Raw genomic sequence first — 21,246 nt, 5'->3', positions numbered from 1 at the left:
CTGTATTTGATTGTCTAATACAAACAACGATATATTAAAGAAAACAGTCCCTCAGAAAATGTTTTTCACATAATTATATTTAATGACATAGATATTTGTATTTTTTTTATTGAAATATATACATATCGTAAAATGTATACAAGTTTATCCTTATATAATAAAATTTAAGATAAACAATGTTTGTAACATATGTTCTTGAAATACATTTTGCGACTCCTTTGGAAATGAAAAAAAAAACAGCCTATGAATCGTGTAGTAAATAGTTGGGCAATCGGCACTATATAAACAGATGAAATGGATTAAAAACATAACACAACAAATTTGTTTTTAAGAATTATATTTATATTTGCAGACAGGGATGATATGTTTGCGATATCTTTGAAGATATCGGTCTGTCTATAGATAGATGAACATTAGTTTTATTACCATTCAGCTTCGTTGGTGGTGTGAATGGAAAGACACTTATGTTTAATTGTGCATATGCATCAGCGTTTATCGTATCAGAAGCGCAGTGGCAGTGTCCCGATCAGTGAATACATATCAACACCATTCAGATATATCAGAACTCTAATGGTCTGCCAGGTCTGGGGGATGGTGACTGAAGCTGTCAGCTGCTGCCGCCAAGTTACATGGAACAATGTCTAGCCCAGATGTCTCTAGACGGTGTTGGAGGGGTCACCAGTACACTGCATAGTGTCACTGAGGTCGATGTAGTAGTCAACTCTTGTATACACTTTGGGGACCAAGAGTTATCGAACTTGACACCTTGGACTATTGACCAATGTGTTATTGTTGTTACAATGGAGCGCCGCCAAGTTTAGGACCTCCTTACGAACCAAACATTTCTAGATAGCAACATTCGTTATGTTACTACTAAACCAGCAAACAAGTGTTTAACTGCTTCCCATGCAATAGATCACAGAGATATGTGAGAGGGTGTAAATGATATCCCGTGATTATTAAAGTAACCACTTTTCTCTTCAAACTCAGAACACTACCTAATAGACATTTATTTCTCTCATACCTACACGCGTAAATCTGGCTGGTCTCCGTAGAATACATTCATGGCGCCTGAAGCTGTATAGCATACCCATGCAATGATGCCTCGTGACATCACAGTGAGAACAAATTTACTTTTTGTTTCTCGGTGCAATTTTAACATTTTTTCAAAAAGTAGCTTGATTTACTTTAAAAGATATAAACAACGGGGTTTGCGTGAAAAATATCACGCATATTTTCATGTAGCGATAATTGACTTGCAGTCGCGTTTTTTTTCCGAATTTACATCAAAATGGCGGAAAATACTCTTTCATACCTTTTTCTCCTGTTCTGTGAAAAACATTATGGTTGTATACATGCTTTATAGTTGTAAAAGAGTTTTTGGTCCTTCCAGTGATTATCCAATGCAGTTATAAGTGTTTACGTTATGCACCATTACGGCTCTCTCTAGCAGATCGTTATATATCAAAGCAGTTTTCATGCAAAGAAGTTCTCCTTATTTCTGAAATGGAACGCGTATGATTTTTTTCTCGTGTCTCCTGCTGTTTTCTCGATCAGCTGTATCTCTCCATGCTGCATTTATGGGTGATCGGGTGGTGTAGTGGTTAAGCCACTCGCCTTTCACCTAGCTGGACGTGAAAAGGTCAGGGGTCACCTGTCCTATCTCGTGGGTTATCTCCGGGCACTCCGGTTTCCTCCCACACTAAGACCCCTCACGCGCTTACATCCGGGCCATCGATTTATTTGAGTTGTACAACTTGTTTCTTAATCGCTGTAAAATAAATAAAGTTTATATTTTGTATTTCTCCATGCTGCAACAGTCGTATACTCCATGTGTAATTTAAAAAAGTTTTATCATCGAACTGTTCGGTAAGCTAATGCTAGCTGGTAGTAATGGAATAATAATGTGCATAATATGGTTTTTTCTTTTTTTTCAAAAATGATTTTAGTTTAAACAGAAATACAGGTAAAAGACATAATACTTTCGATGTGTGTTGCTATCATAACCTTTCGCTCTTTCATTACTTATTTTGTTGACGGCATTGATACTTTCCTATGGAAATATTTAAAAGAACAGAACGATTACTCTAGCTAAATTGATTGTCTTGGTATGAATATAATGTACTATACACACATGAAAAATACTGCAATGTTATTTTGATGATAGCATTATTTAGATTTATTCATCTGATCAATTTTGTTTGTTATGCTATCGACGTTCTACATAGTATCACAGAATAGGATTGATATAGAATAGTATTGTGTTGGATATTGGCAAAACGTCCCTAAATGAAAACACATAAACAAAAACATTAAATGTTTAATGTTGTTCACAGTTACAAAAATTGTTTTGCAACATAAACAATATTTCCCAGTAATTAATTCGACTGGAGGCTCACATAAACGCTTCTATGAGCGAAAAATTGCAGTGTTTCAATTTCTGTTGCAAAGGGTCATTTAAGTGTCGACAATCAATCATATGTCATCAAGTCTGACCATGTCCATTTTAAAATATGATTAAAACTGTAGTATATACCTTGTTTTCTAGAGCTGAAGCAGGAAAAATAAAGCGCTAAATCAAAACATTTTTAAAATTTATATCATTTCAACATATCTTGGTAGTCATGGTTGATATGAAATTAAATACAATTTTATTTAAATAGCTTTCATTTGCTTAAGATGAATAATGTAAGAAACATAAGCATTTCTGTGAAATGTACACACGGTTGCTTTGATAACATCATTAACACAAAGACATATATTTATACGAAATTTTAGAAAGGATGTGATTTGAAGTTTCCAAACAATTATACATTATATGACCTGTTTATAATAATTGTTGATGAGGTACGAAATCACGTCGAAACGTTGCATTTTCGTCAGTTCCAAAGTTTTAGGAGTTAATGAGCTAAAAAATTATAATTTCATGTACTAATAAGTTATAATATTGATAAGATACATAGCCTACGTTTGGTATCAAAACGAACACGAAACATTATTCAATACTGTTACCTAAACTAATACCTGAAAGACGTACATAAAAAACATGTTACATGATTAAAAAGTTATTATCAGGTGCTTGGGAGAATTAGTATATCAACTATTATATGTGTCAATATTTTATAGATATAGAAAGAAATTGAGACAAAGTTGCAATTTATTAGCCAAATAAAACGAAAGACATTTTCTTAAATTATTACCGTTCCATAGAATTTGTTTAGGAACATTCCAGACTAGCACAGAACTGTGATAGAATGGTCGAGGAATAGTAAAGTTAAAAGCTGTAGAAATCTAGTATAGTTTAGTCATATAAGCATTTCGTCTAGCCTATCGGAAGTCCAGAAATTATGCATGTAATTCTATACTAATACTGCGTTGTTCATCATCGATTTTAATAAACAGCATCTGTCGTGCTTTTGCTTATGGAACCATGTCGCAGTAAGCCATTTTTATACAGAAAACAATTCTCTGGAACAATATACCTTTGGTTTATTCATTATAAACGTATGGAAATTCAAACATGTAACATTCTAATTGATTTCCGGTTATAACTAAGCATTAACAATGCATTTGCTAATATGAATGTATCTATGGTAACACATATCATTATCACTATACACTTCACAGAATGGAAATTAAAGTACATGTACGTAGCAATGTAATTTTCCAGTTCAAGTTCTACCTAGGCATTTACAATGTTTTTGCCAATATGGTTTCCAATATCATTCTATGAGTCTGGTTCATGACGAAATGTTATGGTGCTTGACGACGTTAGAGTCGGCTTTCAAATGTTCAGAACTATATTTGACGCATTACATATAGTACCTATATGAGGATAGCTCAGCATGACCTTATTGAGAAGGTTAAATAAAAGAGTACCAAAATATAACAATACCAAACAAAGACATATAAAACACAGTAAGTTAGAGTATTAGAACGTAATAATAGTTATATACATAACCATATATAGTTGGCGTTAAAAGTCAATAAAGGTAAAAATATAACATTTCTAAACCATGTTATTATGTTAGCTCGTGATATAATTATCTTATAACAATATAGTTTACTTATCATTTTGTTCTTTTGCCCCAGTATAGTATTATAAAACTTGCTGAAATCGATTTTCTTATGTTTAGTTTTAACAAGAGAAATACGCCGAAATGTCATGTCAAATTATCTTTTATCGACCTAAGATCTAGTAAAACATCATCAATATTTAATTTTAAATTGGATTTTAGTGATATTGCGATGATAATCTCTAGGTTATAATTCATTAACGTGTAATCGTTCCTTGGTTTCCACCCTCCACTGATCCCCCTACCCTTACCTACTCCCTGGCCACTCATTACATGTAACCTTGGCCAGGTGTGAATGTGTATCTGTTCTATAGTTAGCTAATTATTCATCCCTAGCGTTGTGTATTCCCGTCTGAGCACTGGGTGATTGTTGTGTGTGTTTTTTTATACCTCTGTATCCGATTTTATCGATTACGTTTACTCTCTCTTAGGAAAGCACAGTGCGAGGATCGGAACACTGTAAGCAGCAAAGCTTGTCTCCAGATACTTGAAGCTGTGCCTGCTTCAGTGGCTGACGAGAGATGATAATACCATAGGTATGGATGTGAAGCCACGCCACGTGTTACAGGCAAGGTAAAATATAGGCCTACCATGTGATAAATCGTCTTCCTACTACGATGTAATGGTCTGCACATGTAAGTTGTAATTTTAGAGGCTACAATCTACTACTAGGTCTGTGAGAGGTACCCATGTGTTGCTAACAGGAAACTGAGAGTGCGGACGAATCCTTCAGATCAGGAAACAACTGTTCCCCTATGATTAATGTACTGATCGGCAGCATGCTACACGTGCTGGGAGAGCTGACCATTGACTGTTAGTGTTATGGTATTTTGTTTACTACGTAGATGACCCCTGGCAAAGTATACACAAACACAGTGACTGACCACAGCATTCCTTCTACCCGTGTGCCGAGTGGACTGACCATACCCTCTAAGTGAATCACGTGCATGTGTTGATGACTGCATCAGTGATACTTTACGATGCAGTGGACATACCTGAGTGTAGTGACTATCCTATTGATTCCCCAGTCCTGGGTACAAGCGAATCAACCCATGTCCAGGTAAATATTTCTTTTACTGCTTTAAAGTTTAAAGAATAGTACGAAAGTCATGCAAAGGCTGCACAAATTTGCTTTCAAAGTAAATGTAAATAATATAAAGGACCAAAATGTGTTTTTCAATAAATCATATATCTTTATAATTATAGATATAACTGCCGCTTGAAGCATACTTTCGGCTTTTTAGCCATTCACAAGCATATAGCAAATATATCTAGATAGGTAAATTTTATTAAATTTACGAATTCAAATGGGATTTTCTTAGCTGGTTGTCTAGGAAGGACTGAACAGCCGAAAAATATGCCAAAAAGACAGTTATATTAATTGTGTTGTGTAACTTCTCCTATTGTTTGGGAAATTTATTTTTCAATTTAATAAAAAAGTTACAGACACCATGTATTTTATCTAGTTTTAAAAATGAATCCGTAGCGGATTCTCACAAATGTTTTCGAACACAATTTATTTCATAACCCTATGAGGTTAAACAATACTGACATCAATGCTTATAATTAATTTGTAAGACTACACATGTTCTAGATAAAATGAGATATGTTTAAACGTACGATTCCATTGATTTTCCAATAGATTATTTTTGTTTCCAAATCAATACTCAACGTCGACGTGTTTATTCTGAACGTCAAGATAACGTCGGGTTTTCGCGCCATTCTTGGATTTTTTTCTCAAAGTAGTATGAAGAAAAAGAATTTGCCAAACAAAATGTCCGATTTAGTATGAAAACAAATAAAAACTAATGATAATTTTGTGATCAGAAGAAAAGTTAGGCTAAACTTTAGGAACTCTTCTAGCAATCTCCACAAGGAAGTTGTTTAGTACTGTATTGATTTGATGAGGAAACAATAACAGTTTTACTTGGTATGAGGCACAAATTAAATTTAACTTAACCTTCCTGATAGCTTTCAGAAGGAAGATTTCTTTCACAATCAATCTTTATTTCCTTCTCCATTTCAGTACATAATCTGAAACATGATATGTATTTTTATATGTAGATGATATCAAAAATTCCTTCCTCTTCAGTCATGATGTCAGTATTGACACACACTCATGCACAAGTTCCGAACTAATCATTAATGACGTAAATAGAAATACGGAAGGAGAAGATTTATTTGAGATGTACATTACTAAGATAGGTAACTCGATCAATAGCGGTCATTTGAGGACAACTGTCAAGGGAACGCCCACGAAAATAAACAAGTAGAAAAAAAAAATTCAAAACGAAAAATATGATACACACCTAAGTTACAGCGGACGGTTGTTTTACTTTATAGATTTACTGGTCTATATAAATATCTAATGAATCTGTAAAACAAAGTGCAAGATTAGATTCCTTGACATCTTTTTTAGTATAAATATGTATATTATACCATATATATTTTCCTATGATAAATGCTTTTGTCCTTTTTAACTATTTAACTCTCATAATGTTATATTCTAAGTTTCTGATCTACCAATAACGAATGGATTTTATTCTGAGGCCTACCAGGTCCATTAGATGTATTTCTCTGATAAGTGGTGTATGTTGCTCGTCCAAGTAGATCCACCTACCTCCATTACTGACGACCATCGTAAAACTCTATATAATAATAGTATAATGACTAGATACATTACATCTGATAGAAGAATGATAATGGGTTATGTAAAAATAAGGAGTATGCTGTTATTGACTTTTAATAACCTGATTTGAAAAGTGAACTTTGATCATGTTAAGGATACTATTTATATAATGTATGATGTGATGTAGTCGGTAGTCGATAACTAAAGGCAAGTGTAAAGGCTGTGAAGACATCTACCATTCCATAGAGTAAATAAGTTTACAGACAAAACATAACATCAATCAATAAGATGTTAACTTGGTGCAAAAGATAAATAGCTTGTTTAACATGAATAGATATCAAAAGCAAATAGGAGACAGATCATCGCCAATAAAGTTGAACCTTACGTTTTCTACAAAGGAGGCAGTGCGTGCGAATACTCGGGCTCACACATACCTGTATGTTAGGAAGGGTGTAAACCAGTTATAAAATGATCTATAGATAGTATAACGTATACTTATTGGTGCCGTATGTGGTGTTCCGTTGTAGGGTGAACCACTAATAACTCTACAGTACGCTATAATTGCCTTCCACTTAATTAAACTTGTCATGGCGCTGATGGAGTGATATTGCATCCATATTGTGTATACCGTAGCCTTCTTGATTACATTATAGATGTATCGTCTTTATCATTTGTCCTTAATCCTCTCTACCGTAGTTATTCTGTAGAAATTTATCATCTATCATCTTAATCATGTGTACCGTAATTATCCAGTAGCAAAGTATAAATTGTTTATCATCTACACTGTATTTACCCTTTAAAGATTTATCATCTATCATCTTTATCATTTCTACCGAAGTTATCCTTTAGAGATTTACACTTGGTAATGTAAATGATTTATATATATTCATCACTATAACCAAAGGCAAGTGTAAAGGCTGTGAAGACATCTACCATTCCATAGAGTAAATAAGTACAGAGATATAGTCTATAACCAAAGGCAAGTGTAAAGGCTGTGAAGACATCTACCATTCCATAGAGTAAATAAGTACATAGACATAGTCTATAACCAAAGGCAAGTGTAAAGGCTGTGAAGACATCTACCATTCCATAGAGTAAATAAGTACAGAGATATAGTCTATAACCAAAGGCAAGTGTAAAGGCTGTGAAGACATCTACCATTCCATAGAGTAAATAAGTACAGAGATATAGTCTATAACCAAAGGCAAGTGTAAAGGCTGTGAAGACATCAACCATTCCATAGAGTAAATAAGTACAGAGATATAGTCTATAACCAAAGGCAAGTGTAAAGGCTGTGAAGACATCTACCATTCCATAGAGTAAATAAGTACAGAGATATAGTCTATAACCAAAGGCAAGTGTAAAGGCTGTGAAGACATCTACCATTCCATAGAGTAAATAAGTACAGAGATATAGTCTATAACCAAAGGCAAGCGTAAAGGCTGTGAAGACATCTACCATTCCATAGAGTAAATAAGTACAGAGACATAGTCTATAACCAAAGGCAAGTGTAAAGGCTGTGAAGACATCTACCATTCCATAGAGTCAATAAGTACATAGACATAGTCTATAACCAAAGGCAAGTGTAAAGGCTGTGAAGACATCTACCATTCCATAGAGTAAATAAGTACAGAGATATAGTCTATAACCAAAGGCAAGTGTAAAGGCTGTGAAGACATCTACCATTCCATAGAGTAAATAAGTACAGAGATATAGTCTATAACCAAAGGCAGGTGTAAAGGCTGTGAAGACATCAACCATTCTATACAGTAAATAAGTACAGAGATATAGTCTATAACCAAAGACAAGCGTAAAGGCTGTGAAGACATCTACCATTCCATAGAGTAAATAGGTACATAGACATAGTCTATAACCAAAGGCAAGTGTAAAGGCTGTGAAGACATCTACCATTCCATAGAGTAAATAAGTACATAGACATAGTCTATAACCAAAGGCAAGTGTAAAGGCTGTAAAGACATCAACCATTCCATAGAGTAAATAAGTACAGAGATATAGTCTATAACCAAAGGCAAGCGTAAAGGCTGTGAAGACATCTACCATTCCATAGAGTAAATAAGTACAGAGATATAGTCTATAACCAAAGGCAAGTGTAAAGGCTGTGAAGACATCAACCGTTCCATAGAGTAAATAAGTACAGAGATATAGTCTATAACCAAAGGCAGGTGTAAAGGCTGTGAAGACATCTACCATTCCATAGAGTAAATAAGTACATAGATATAGTCTATAACCAAAGGCAAGTGTAAAGGCTGTGAAGACATCTACCATTCCATAGAGTAAATAAGTACATAGACATAGTCTATAACCAAAGGCAGGTGTAAAGGCTGTGAAGACATCAACCATTCCATAGAGTAAATAAGTAAAGAGATATAGTCTATAACCAAAGGCAAGTGTAAAGGCTGTGAAGACATCAACCATTCCATAGAGTAAATAAGTAAAGAGATATAGTCTATAACCAAAGGCAAGTGTAAAGGCTGTGAAGACATCTACCATTCCATAGAGTAAATAAGTACATAGACATAGTCTATAACCAAAGGCAGGTGTAAAGGCTGTGAAGACATCTACCATTCCATAGAGTAAATAAGTACAGAGATATAGTCTATAACCAAAGGCAAGTGTAAAGGCTGTGAAGACATCTACCATTCCATAGAGTAAATAAGTACATAGACATAGTCTATAACCAAAGGCAGGTGTAAAGGCTGTGAAGACATCTACCATTCCATAGAGTCAATAAGTACATAGACATAGTCTATAACCAAAGGCAAGTGTAAAGGCTGTGAAGACATCAACCATTCCATAGAGTAAATAAGTACAGAGATATAGTCTATAACCAAAGGCAAGCGTAAAGGCTGTGAAGACATCTACCATTCCATAGAGTCAATAAGTCCATAGACATAGTCTATAACCAAAGGCAAGTGTAAAGGCTGTGAAGACATCTACCATTCCATAGAGTAAATAAGTACAGAGATATAGTCTATAACCAAAGGCAAGTGTAAAGGCTGTGAAGACATCTACCATTCCATAGAGTAAATAAGTACAGAGACATAGTCTATAACCAAAGGCAAGTGTAAAGGCTGTGAAGACATCTACCATTCCATACAGTAAATATGGACATAGACATAGTCTATAACCAAAGACAAGCGTAAAGGCTGTGAAGACATCTACCATTCCATAGAGTAAATAAGTACAGAGATATAGTCTATAACCAAAGGCAAGTGTAAAGGCTGTGAAGACATCTACCATTCCATAGAGTAAATAAGTACAGAGATATAGTCTATAACCAAAGGCAAGTGTAAAGGCTGTGAAGACATCTACCATTCCGTAGAGTAAATAAGTACATAGATATAGTCTATAACCAAAGGCAAGTGTAAAGGCTGTGAAGACATCAACCATTCCATAGAGTAAATAAGTACAGAGATATAGTCTATAACCAAAGGCAAGTGTAAAGGCTGTGAAGACATCTACCATTCCATAGAGTAAAAAAGTACATAGACATAGTCTATAACCAAAGGCAAGTGTAAAGGCTGTTAAGACATCTACCATTCCATAGAGTAAATAAGTACAGAGATATAGTCTATAACCAAAGGCAAGTGTAAAGGCTGTGAAGACATCTACCAATCTATACAGTAAATAAGTACATAGACATAGTCGATAACCAAAGGCTTGTGTAAAGGCTGTGAAGACATCTACCATTCCATAGAGTAAATAAGTACAGAGATAAAGTCTATAACCAAAGGCAAGTGTAAAGGCTGTGAAGACATCTACCATTCCATAGAGTAAATAAGTACATAGACATAGTCTATAACCAAAGGCAAGTGTAAAGGCTGTGAAGACATCTACCATTCCATAGAGTAAATAAGTACAGAGATATAGTCTATAACCAAAGGCAAGCGTAAAGGCTGTGAAGACATCTACCATTCCATAGAGTAAATAAGTACAGAGATATAGTCTATAACCAAAGGCAAGTGTAAAGGCTGTGAAGACATCAACCATTCCATAGAGTAAATAAGTACAGAGATATAGTCTATAACCAAAGGCAAGTGTAAAGGCTGTGAAGACATCTACCATTCCATAGAGTAAATAAGTACAGAGATATAGTCTATAACCAAAGGCAAGTGTAAAGGCTGTGAAGACATCAACCATTCCATAGAGTAAATAAGTACATAGACATAGTCTATAACCAAAGGCAAGTGTATAGGCTGTGAAAACATCTACCATTCCATAGAGTAAATAAGTACAGAGATGTAGTCTATAACCAAAGGCAAGCGTAAAGGCTGTGAAGACATCTACCATTCCATAGAGTAAATAAGTACAGAGATATAGTCTATAACCAAAGGCAAGTGTAAAGGCTGTGAAGACATCTACCATTCCATAGAGTAAATAAGTACAGAGATATAGTCTATAACCAAAGGCAGGTGTAAAGGCTGTGAAGACATCAACCATTCTATACAGTAAATAAGTACAGAGATATAGTCTATAACCAAAGACAAGCGTAAAGGCTGTGAAGACATCTACCATTCCATAGAGTAAATAGGTACATAGACATAGTCTATAACCAAAGGCAAGTGTAAAGGCTGTGAAGACATCTACCATTCCATAGAGTAAATAAGTACAGAGATATAGTCTATAACCAAAGGCAAGTGTAAAGGCTGTGAAGACATCTACCATTCCATAGAGTAAATAGGTACATAGACATAGTCTATAACCAAAGGCAAGTGTAAAGGCTGTGAAGACATCTACCATTCCATAGAGTAAATAAGTACAGAGATATAGTCTATAACTAAAGGCAAGTGTAGAGGCTGTGAAGACATCTACCATTCCATAGAGTAAATAAGTACAGAGAGATAGTCTATAACCAAAGGCAAGCGTAAAGGCTGTGAAGACATCTACCATTCCATAGAGTAAATAAGTACATAGACATAGTCTATAACTAAAGGCAAGTGTAAAGGCTGTTAAGACATCTACCATTCCATAGAGTAAATAAGTACAGAGATATAGTCTATAACCAAAGGCAAGTGTAAAGGCTGTGAAGACATCTACCATTCCATAGAGTAAATAGGTACATAGACATAGTCTATAACCAAAGGCAAGTGTAAAGGCTGTGAAGACATCTACCATTCCATAGAGTAAATAAGTACAGAGATATAGTCTATAACTAAAGGCAAGTGTAGAGGCTGTGAAGACATCTACCATTCCATAGAGTAAATAAGTACAGAGAGATAGTCTATAACCAAAGGCAAGCGTAAAGGCTGTGAAGACATCTACCATTCCATAGAGTAAATAAGTACATAGACATAGTCTATAACTAAAGGCAAGTGTAAAGGCTGTTAAGACATCTACCATTCCATAGAGTAAATAAGTACAGAGATATAGTCTATAACCAAAGGCAAGTGTAAAGGCTGTGAAGACATCTACCATTCCATAGAGTAAATAAGTACATAGACATAGTCTATAACTAAAGGCAAGTGTAAAGGCTGTTAAGACATCTACCATTCCATAGAGTAAATAAGTACAGAGATATAGTCTATAACCAAAGGCAAGTGTAAAGGCTGTGAAGACATCTACCATTCCATAGAGTAAATAAGTACATAGACATAGTCTATAACCAAAGGCAAGTGTAAAGGCTGTGAAGACATCTACCATTCCATAGAGTAAATAAGTACAGAGATATAGTCTATAACCAAAGGCAAGTGTAAAGGCTGTGAAGACATCTACCATTCCATAGAGTAAATAAGTACATAGATATAGTCTATAACCAAAGGCAAGTGTAAAGGCTGTGAAGACATCTACCATTCCATAGAGTAAATAAGTACAGAGATATAGTCTATAACCAAAGGCAAGTGTAAAGGCTGTGAAGACATCTACCATTCCATAGAGTCAAATAAGTACATAGACATAGTCTATAACCAAAGGCAAGTGTAAAGGCTGTGAAGACATCTACCATTCCATAGAGTAAATAAGTACAGAGATATAGTCTATAACCAAAGGCAAGTGTAAAGGCTGTGAAGACATCTACCATTCCATAGGGTAAATAAGTACATAGACATAGTCGATAACCAAAGGCAAGTGTAAAGGCTGTGAAGACATCTACCATTCCATAGAGTAAATAAGTACATAGACAAAACATAACATCAATCAATAAGATGTTGGTGCAAAAGATAAATAGCTTGTTTAACATGAATAGATATCAAAAGCAAATAGGAGACAGATCATCGCCAATAAAGTTGAACCTTACGTTTTCTACAAAGGAGGCAGTGCGTGCGAATACTCGGGCTCACACATACCTGTATGTTAGGAAGGGTGTAAACCAGTTATAAAATGATCTATAGATAGTATAACGTATACTTATTGGTGCCGTATGTGGTGTTCCGTTGTAGGGTGAACCACTAATAACTCTACAGTACGCTATAATTGCCTTCCACTTAATTAAACTTGTCATGGCGCTGATGGAGTGATATTGCATCCATATTGTGTATACCGTAGCCTTCTTGATTACATTATAGATGTATCGTCTTGTCATTTATCATTTGTCCTTAATCCTCTCTACCGTAGTTATTCTGTAGAAATGTATCATCTATCATCTTAATCATGTGTACCGTAATTATCCAGTAGCGAAGTATAAATTGTTTATCATCTACACTGTATTTACCCTTTAAAGATTTATTGTCTATCATCTTAATCCTCTCTACCGTAGTTATCCTATAAAAAATATCATCTATCATTTTAATCATGTGTACCGTAATTATCCTGTGGGGAAGTTTAAACTGCTTATCATCCGTACTATATTAACCCTATAGAGATTTATCATCTATCATCTTTATCATTTCTACCGAAGTTATCCTTAAGAGATTTACACTTGGTAATGTAAATGAATTATATATATGCATCACGTTTACCGTTGTCATCATTTAATCATTTAATGAAAGTAAAAATATGTTATCGTTATTACAGATTCTGCCGTCCATCTTCAGCACATATAGTTTTACCGAACGGCCGTTTACTCTATCAATTTCAGCATATGGGAATTATCCGATTTCACCCATTTATCGACATCCCAAGGACAATGTTTTCGCAGACATAGAAACGCTTCGCGAAATCGCGAAAATAGAATCAACGTAAATTACAATCGGCTTAATGGTATAAGATTACGGAAACAGAAACCAAATATAATCTAATTTGTAATCACCATATATCATGTATATAATTATACATACATAGATACATAGATTTATTCTGACAACATACATGTTAACATGTACAGGATTTTTATAATCATATAATAGTCAGCTCTTAGAAATTTACAGATTTATTTTTTCAGTGTATAAATACTTTTGTGGCTGATTTTTCCGATGTGAATCGAGTTCATATTCAAATTGCTTAACTGTCCTAAAGTGAACAACATTTGATGGGAGACTGTTTCAAGTATTCACGACTCTCTGGGTGAACGAGTGTTTTCTCAAGCACAGCCTTGAGTGTTCTTTGTACACTTTCAAATCATGTCCGCCGGTACTTGATCCCTGGTTGTTTGAAAACAAATCTGCGGCTTCTTTATCGTATTTTCCAGAAAGTATTTGTACATTTCAATCATATCATTACGTGACCGCCTGTATGCTAACATTGGAAGTTGGAGTTTACCTGGAGTTTGAGAGACCTGGCACTTGCTTTGTTGCTCGACGTTGAACGTTTTCTATTGTTGTTACATACTTTTCCAAGTACGGACACCAGACTTGAACAGCATATTCAATATGAGGCCTAACTAATGCCGTGTATAAAAGTTTAAAACCGTTCTGGTCCATATATTCCATTGTCCTCCGCAATACTCCCATGATTGAATTTGCTTTGTTGACCTTTTTACTATATGTTTGTCAAAGGTAGGTTTATCATTATGTATAACGAATAAGCCATACATATACACGCACAAAAACACTTGATCCTCTTGGATGACTAGATATAGTTATCTCCACAAATTATACAATAATTACCATGTCTGTAATGATAATGATAATAGATAAACAAAACACTACCCCTCAATGATGTCACGTCCATGTCAGTACATAACGTAATAATAATAATAATGATAATAGATAAACAAAACACTACCCCTCAATGATGTCACGGCCATGTCAGTACATAACTTAATAATAATAATAATGATAATAGATAAACAAAACACTACCCCTCAATGATGTCACGTCCATGTCAGTACATAACATAATAATAATAATAATGATAATAGATAAACAAAACACTACCCCTCAATGATGTCACGGCCATGTCAGTACATAACGTAATAATAATAATAATGATAATAGATAAACAAAAACACTACCCCTCAATGATGTCACGTCCATGTCAGTACATAACATAATAATAATAATAATAATGATAATAGATAAACAAAACACTACCCCTCAATGATGTCACGGCCATGTCAGTACATAACGTAATAATAATAATAATGATAATAGATAAAAAAACAAAACACTACCCCTCAATGATGTCACGGCCATGTCAGTACATAACATAATAATAATGATAATGATAATAGATAAACAAAACACTACCCCTCAATGATGTCACGTCCATGTCAGTACATAACATAATAATAATGATAATGATAATAGATAAACAAAACACTACCCCTCAATGATGTCACGGCCATATCAGTACATAACGTAATAATAATAATAATGATAATAGATAAACAAAACACTACCCCTCAATGATGTCACGTCCATGTCAGTACATAACATAATAATAATGATAATGATAATAGATAAACAAAACACTACCCCTCAATGATGTCACGGCCATGTCAGTACATAACGTAATAATAATAATAATGATAAAATATAACAAAACACTACCCTCAATGATGTCACGGCCATGTCAGTACATACGTAATAATAATAAAATGATAATACCCACTACCCCTCAATGATGTCACGGCCATGTCAGTACATAACATAATAATAATGATAATGATGTAATAGATAAACAAAACACTACCCCTCAATGATGTCACGGCCCATGTCAGTACATAACATAATAATAATGATAATGATAATAGATAAACAAAACACTACCCCTCAATGATGTCACGTCCATGTCAGTACATAACATAATAATAATGATAATGATAATAGATAAACAAAACACTACACCCTCAATGATGTCACGGCCATGTCAGTACATAACATAATAATAATGATAATGATAATAGATAAACAAAACACTACCCCTCAATGATGTCACGTCCATGTCAGTACATAACAATAATAATAATGATAATGATAATAGATAAACAAAACACTACCCCTCAATGATGTCACGGCCATGTCAGTACATAACGTAATAATAATGATAATGATAATAGATAAACAAAACACTACCCCTCAATGATGTCACGGCCATGTCAGTACATAACGTAATAATAATAATAATGATAATAGATAAACAAAACACTACCCCTCAATGATGTCACGGCCATGTCAGTACATAACGTAATAATAATAATAATGATAATAGATAAACAAAACACTACCCCTCAATGATGTCACGGCCATGTCAGTACATAACGTAATAATAATAATAATGATAATAGATAAACAAAACACTACCCCCTCAATGATGTCACGCCATGTCAGTACATAACAATAATAATAATAATGATAATAGATAAACAAAACACTACCCCCTCAATGATGTCACGGCCATGTCAGTACATAACGTAATAATAATAATAATGATAATAGATAAACAAAACACTACCCCTCAATGATGTCACGTCCATGTCAGTACATAACATAATAATAATGATAATGATAATAGATAAACAAAACACTACCCCTCAATGATGTCACGGCCATGTCAGTACATAACGTAATAATAATAATAATATAATGATAATAGATAAACAAAACACACTACCCCTCAATGATGTCACGGCCATGTCAGTACATAACGTAATAATAATGATAATGATAATAGATAAACAAAAACACTACCCCTCAATGATGTCACGGCCATGTCAGTACATAACGTAATAATAATAATAATGATAATAGATAAACAAAACACTACCCCTCAATGATGTCACGGCCATGTCAGTACATAATAATAAATATACATGCAACATAGTAATAATAATAATGATAATGATAAACAAAACACTACCCCTCAATGATGTCACGGCCCATGTCAGTACATACATAACATAATAATAATAATGATAATGATAATAGATAAACAAAACACTACCCCTCAATGATGTCACGGCCATGTCAGTACATAACGTAATAATAATAATAATGATAATAGATAAACAAAACACTACCCCTCAATGATGTCACGGCCATGTCAGTACATAACGTAATAATAATAATAATGATAATAGATAAACAAAACACTACACTACCCCTCAATGATGTCACGTCCATGTCAGTACATAACATAATAATAATGATAATGATAATAGATAAACAAAACACTACCCCTCAATGATGTCACCCCCATGTCAGTACATAATGTTATAATAATAATAATGATAATAGATAAACAAAACACTACCTCTCAATGATGTCACGGCCATGTCAGTACATAACGTAATAATAATAATAATGATAATAGATAAACAAAACACTACCCCTCAATGATGTCACGGCCATGTCAGTACATAACGTAATAATAATAATAATGATAATAGATAAACAAAACACTACCCCTCAATGATGTCACGGCCATGTCAGTACATAACGTAATAATAATAATAATGATAATAGATAAACAAAACACTACCCCTCAATGATGTCACGTCCATGTCAGTACATAACATACTAATAAAGAACATGGCAAGCATTCGCCCTCAGTAGTCTGACGCTGACTTAAGTAGATAGAAACATTACTACTGGCTAAATTGTTATATATAATACATGATGTGACCCTCAGATTCCTCTCCATATAATCTAAATCTTCATGAATGGCATATCTTTAAAAGCAGTTTTACAGATGTCGTTGCTGTCCTGTGAAACTGAAATGCTATATAGTATTACTTTGACATAATCTGAGAGGTAAAATTCCCATTATAAAAATAACATTAATATTAAAACAGGAAGTACATGGGACAATGAATGATGCCGTGTGTATAATCTATTAGACAATCTTTGGTTTGTGATCGATTCCTTCACGTAGACCACTCTATCTGTCAGTCTTGTAAGTAGCAATAGAGATGCCGATCAGTGACCTTGTCTGTATTGAAATAATGGTCTTTCTATCTGTCTAAAAACAATAAATATTAAACAGTTACTATGACACACAATTTATCTTCTAAAGCCTGTTCTGAATATGTATCCTTTGAATATTGATGGAAGGGTAATTGCTTTATTATACGTCACAACACTAACAATATCATGTACTTTGTCGGTAAATTCTTTGTCTTGTCTCCAACAATTCATTATGTTGTGGATTACAGTGACAACATCGATATGAGGGGTGCTTTTTACTAGACAAACTTGTATATATGTAATAAGTTGATGCTATGCGGCAATATTAACTAGTTTCATGAGTTACACTTTCGACAGAATTATGTACTTTACATTAACATAAAGCATTGCCTTAAGACATTTTTCAAAAAGTGAGAGTGATGTATAGTTCACTGATGTAGAAATTAGACACTAGGCTTACCTCACGAGCGAGGACCCAGTTTTACGAATATTCCTTAACCTAATTCCTTTAATCAAAATTCCAATCGGGGAAGCATTGCAGAAGTCAAGGAAAAATATGAAGGTTAGGAAGTTCGTTGCTTTTGTTTGTAAATATTAAGTTAAGTTCTTAAAGTTAAAGAATATTGGTGAAACTGGAACCATGACAATTTGTGAATTTTCACATGAAAAATGAATGTAATAACCAGTGAGGAGGTATCAGACATAGGATATTTAGTAGTAAAAATAAACTAGTTATCGGAGAAAGTTTGACTTATTTTCATACTTTTTAAAGATCAATATAGTACACTATTATGGATCATGACTAACATTAAAGCTGAGATATCATTATTTTGCGTATCACGTACTAGGTACATGACATTATACCTTCACCTGAAACCTTTGACAGCACTACTGCACAAGTCCTACCTTAAAGGGACAATTTGGCCTAAGAGTACAATAAGACTTGCACATATTTCGGAAACAAACCAGTTGTAATGGAAATAAGATTAGTTGGTTTTACTGTGATATGCCAGAAAAGCCCACTGTAGTCAATTGTATGTGAAATGTTCAATCGCCAATACACATAGCCTTGCAATTGTATGCCGAATCCTAACCCTTAATTGCCTGTGTAATAAGGAATTTTTTGTCTAGAACAACTCAAAACGCTCTTACAGTTGTGTTAACATTATTAGATGCATGTTCTTATCTAAAAATAATTTCATCAACTCCTCAGTGGTTATGTATTGCATTTGTTTAACGTGCATGACTTTGACTCGAGTAAGGGTACAGCGTACATGTTGTATTGATCAACGATTTGGAATTTCAATGGTATTAATTAAAATACTTAACAATGTTGTTGAATTTGTCACTATTTCTTGTCATTTCTTTCATAAGGAATGTAGAACAATACATTTATGTAATATTTTGCTTCGTGGTTATGTAACGAATTAGCCTCACTGAATTGTCCCTTTAAAGATTAGGTTGTACAGCTGGGAATACGAAACACGAAGGAGATATGTATTTAAATACACATAGCTCATAGATTGATTGTCCTCAGTCGACTTTGATAAGACTGAATAAGGATATTTTTGTCCGTAGACTCCTAATTACCACCATGTGTTGGGCATATCATTAAATCCCATTATGTAGAGGCACCGTTAAGTTTCTATGTGGGATATTTAAATAGTATAAATCCCAGTCGACAAATGCTATCGTGTTTTGTAGGGAACCTTACACAATGACATTTGACATAGTATTGGGAGAATGCATTGTGTGTAGTAAAATATTTATAAATATTTGGATGAAGGTTAATATGAAGATTTAGATTTGGTGGTCGGATGTTTAGTGCCACATTAACAGTGGTATGGTGAGCGGTATGTACATGTAGGTAAAGCTGGTGACAGTAAAGGCTCGATATTGGATATGGAATTCGGTAACTGGAATATTATTTGTGTAGTTGTGTATGCTATATCATTTTCTATTGCGTCGAGGAATGACGAGGCAAAAATCAGGTATTTATAACCACAGATAACTCTTCTTGCCTAACAAGTTGAGGTCGCGAATTATATAAAATGTATTGACTATATGGCAGAGGTCTGGGGTAAAACTGACATTTAGGATATCCACATGTGTTAGCCCATGGAAATGACATTTTTATTTTTACAGAGGGCTAGTGTGTAATATCATACAATCAATGATGCTAAAGGAATAATTCAGTCTAAGAATGCATTAAAATTACATACATATCGGAAACAAACCAGTCTTATGGGAATTATGTCAGTTGGTTTTACTTTGATATGCCAGAAAACCCACTGTAGTGAAATGTATGTGGAATGTTTAAACTCGCTTACTGTCCGCTATTACACATTGTGATCGGACATCTTGTATGCCAAACCCTGGCCCTTGACAGTGTAGTAAAGAAGTTTTTGTCTAGAACTACTCAAATTACCCTTATAGTAGTGTGTTTACGTTATTAGGTGAATGATCTTGTCTAAATATAATTTCAGCAAATCCTCAGTGGTTATATATTGCATTTGATTAAAGTACGTGATTTTGGCTCGGGTATGGGTACAGCATACATGTTTTACCTCCTTTATCGTATATATCAACGATTTGGAAATCAATCAAAATACATGGTCGTGGAATTTGCCATTATTTTTTGTTATATGTTTCACAAGGAATATAGAACAATACATTTATGTCATGCCTCCTGGTTATGAAACAGGATTAGCCTCATCGATTTGTCCAAGAAAATGAATTTTATTGATTTGATTAACTTATCGTTCTATTAACAACCAGGGTCATGTAAGGGCTCTCCGCGTTAAGATAGAGGAGAAAAGCCGAAATACCCGTGGTACAACCACTGACATGCGGTCAGTACCAGGGACCTTATATGGGCTTTGAATTTGACACAGTGGTAGAACTTGTGGTACTTTATCAGGGCATCTTAACCACTCAAACACCGCTACAAAAATGGAGAAAAATCAATTATATAATTTTGATTTCATTATCATGTATAACCCATTATATAATTAAGTGTAAATGTTTAGATTATAGATTGGAAATTAGAGGCTACTAATTAAGTTGAATATCACAGTGAAATGAAATACGGTGGATACATACTGATTTGTATCCATTGAATACACTTGATATTCCAGTGGTAAATATTACCCAAACAGTTAGATTTCATGTGTAGCTTTCAATCGACGTTACTGAACGGTAACAATAGAGATATAAATAACAATTTCCCAAAACAAAATTCAATTACTGGGACGTGTATTAGATTCCGGGACAATGAATCACTTTATAGAAACCAGTAAAT

General features: G+C 34.1%; 1 protein-coding gene across 2 annotated transcripts in view; it reads left to right on the top strand.

Moving 5' to 3' along the window:
• Window positions 1–4,440: 4,440 nt before the first annotated feature.
• The window catches only part of LOC138327354 (glycine receptor subunit alpha-3-like), a 35,543-nt gene continuing 18,737 nt past the window's right edge, over window positions 4,441–21,246 (top strand). Inside the window, exon 1 of one of the 2 annotated variants that reach the window (XM_069273389.1) lies at window positions 4,441–5,136. In XM_069273389.1, the coding sequence (XP_069129490.1) occupies window positions 5,057–5,136 (80 nt within the window). In that variant the 5' untranslated portion in view covers window positions 4,441–5,056. Of the gene's footprint in view, window positions 5,137–19,819; window positions 19,937–21,246 lie in introns of those variants that run through there. The other variant, XM_069273388.1, reaches the window with a different exon arrangement.

The sequence above is a fragment of the Argopecten irradians genome, chromosome 7 (assembly GCF_041381155.1).
Source record: "Argopecten irradians isolate NY chromosome 7, Ai_NY, whole genome shotgun sequence".
NCBI lineage: Eukaryota > Metazoa > Mollusca > Bivalvia > Pectinida > Pectinidae > Argopecten > Argopecten irradians.
Note: the sequence above shows the minus strand (reverse complement) of the source record. Positions and strands in the feature narration are given on the sequence as shown.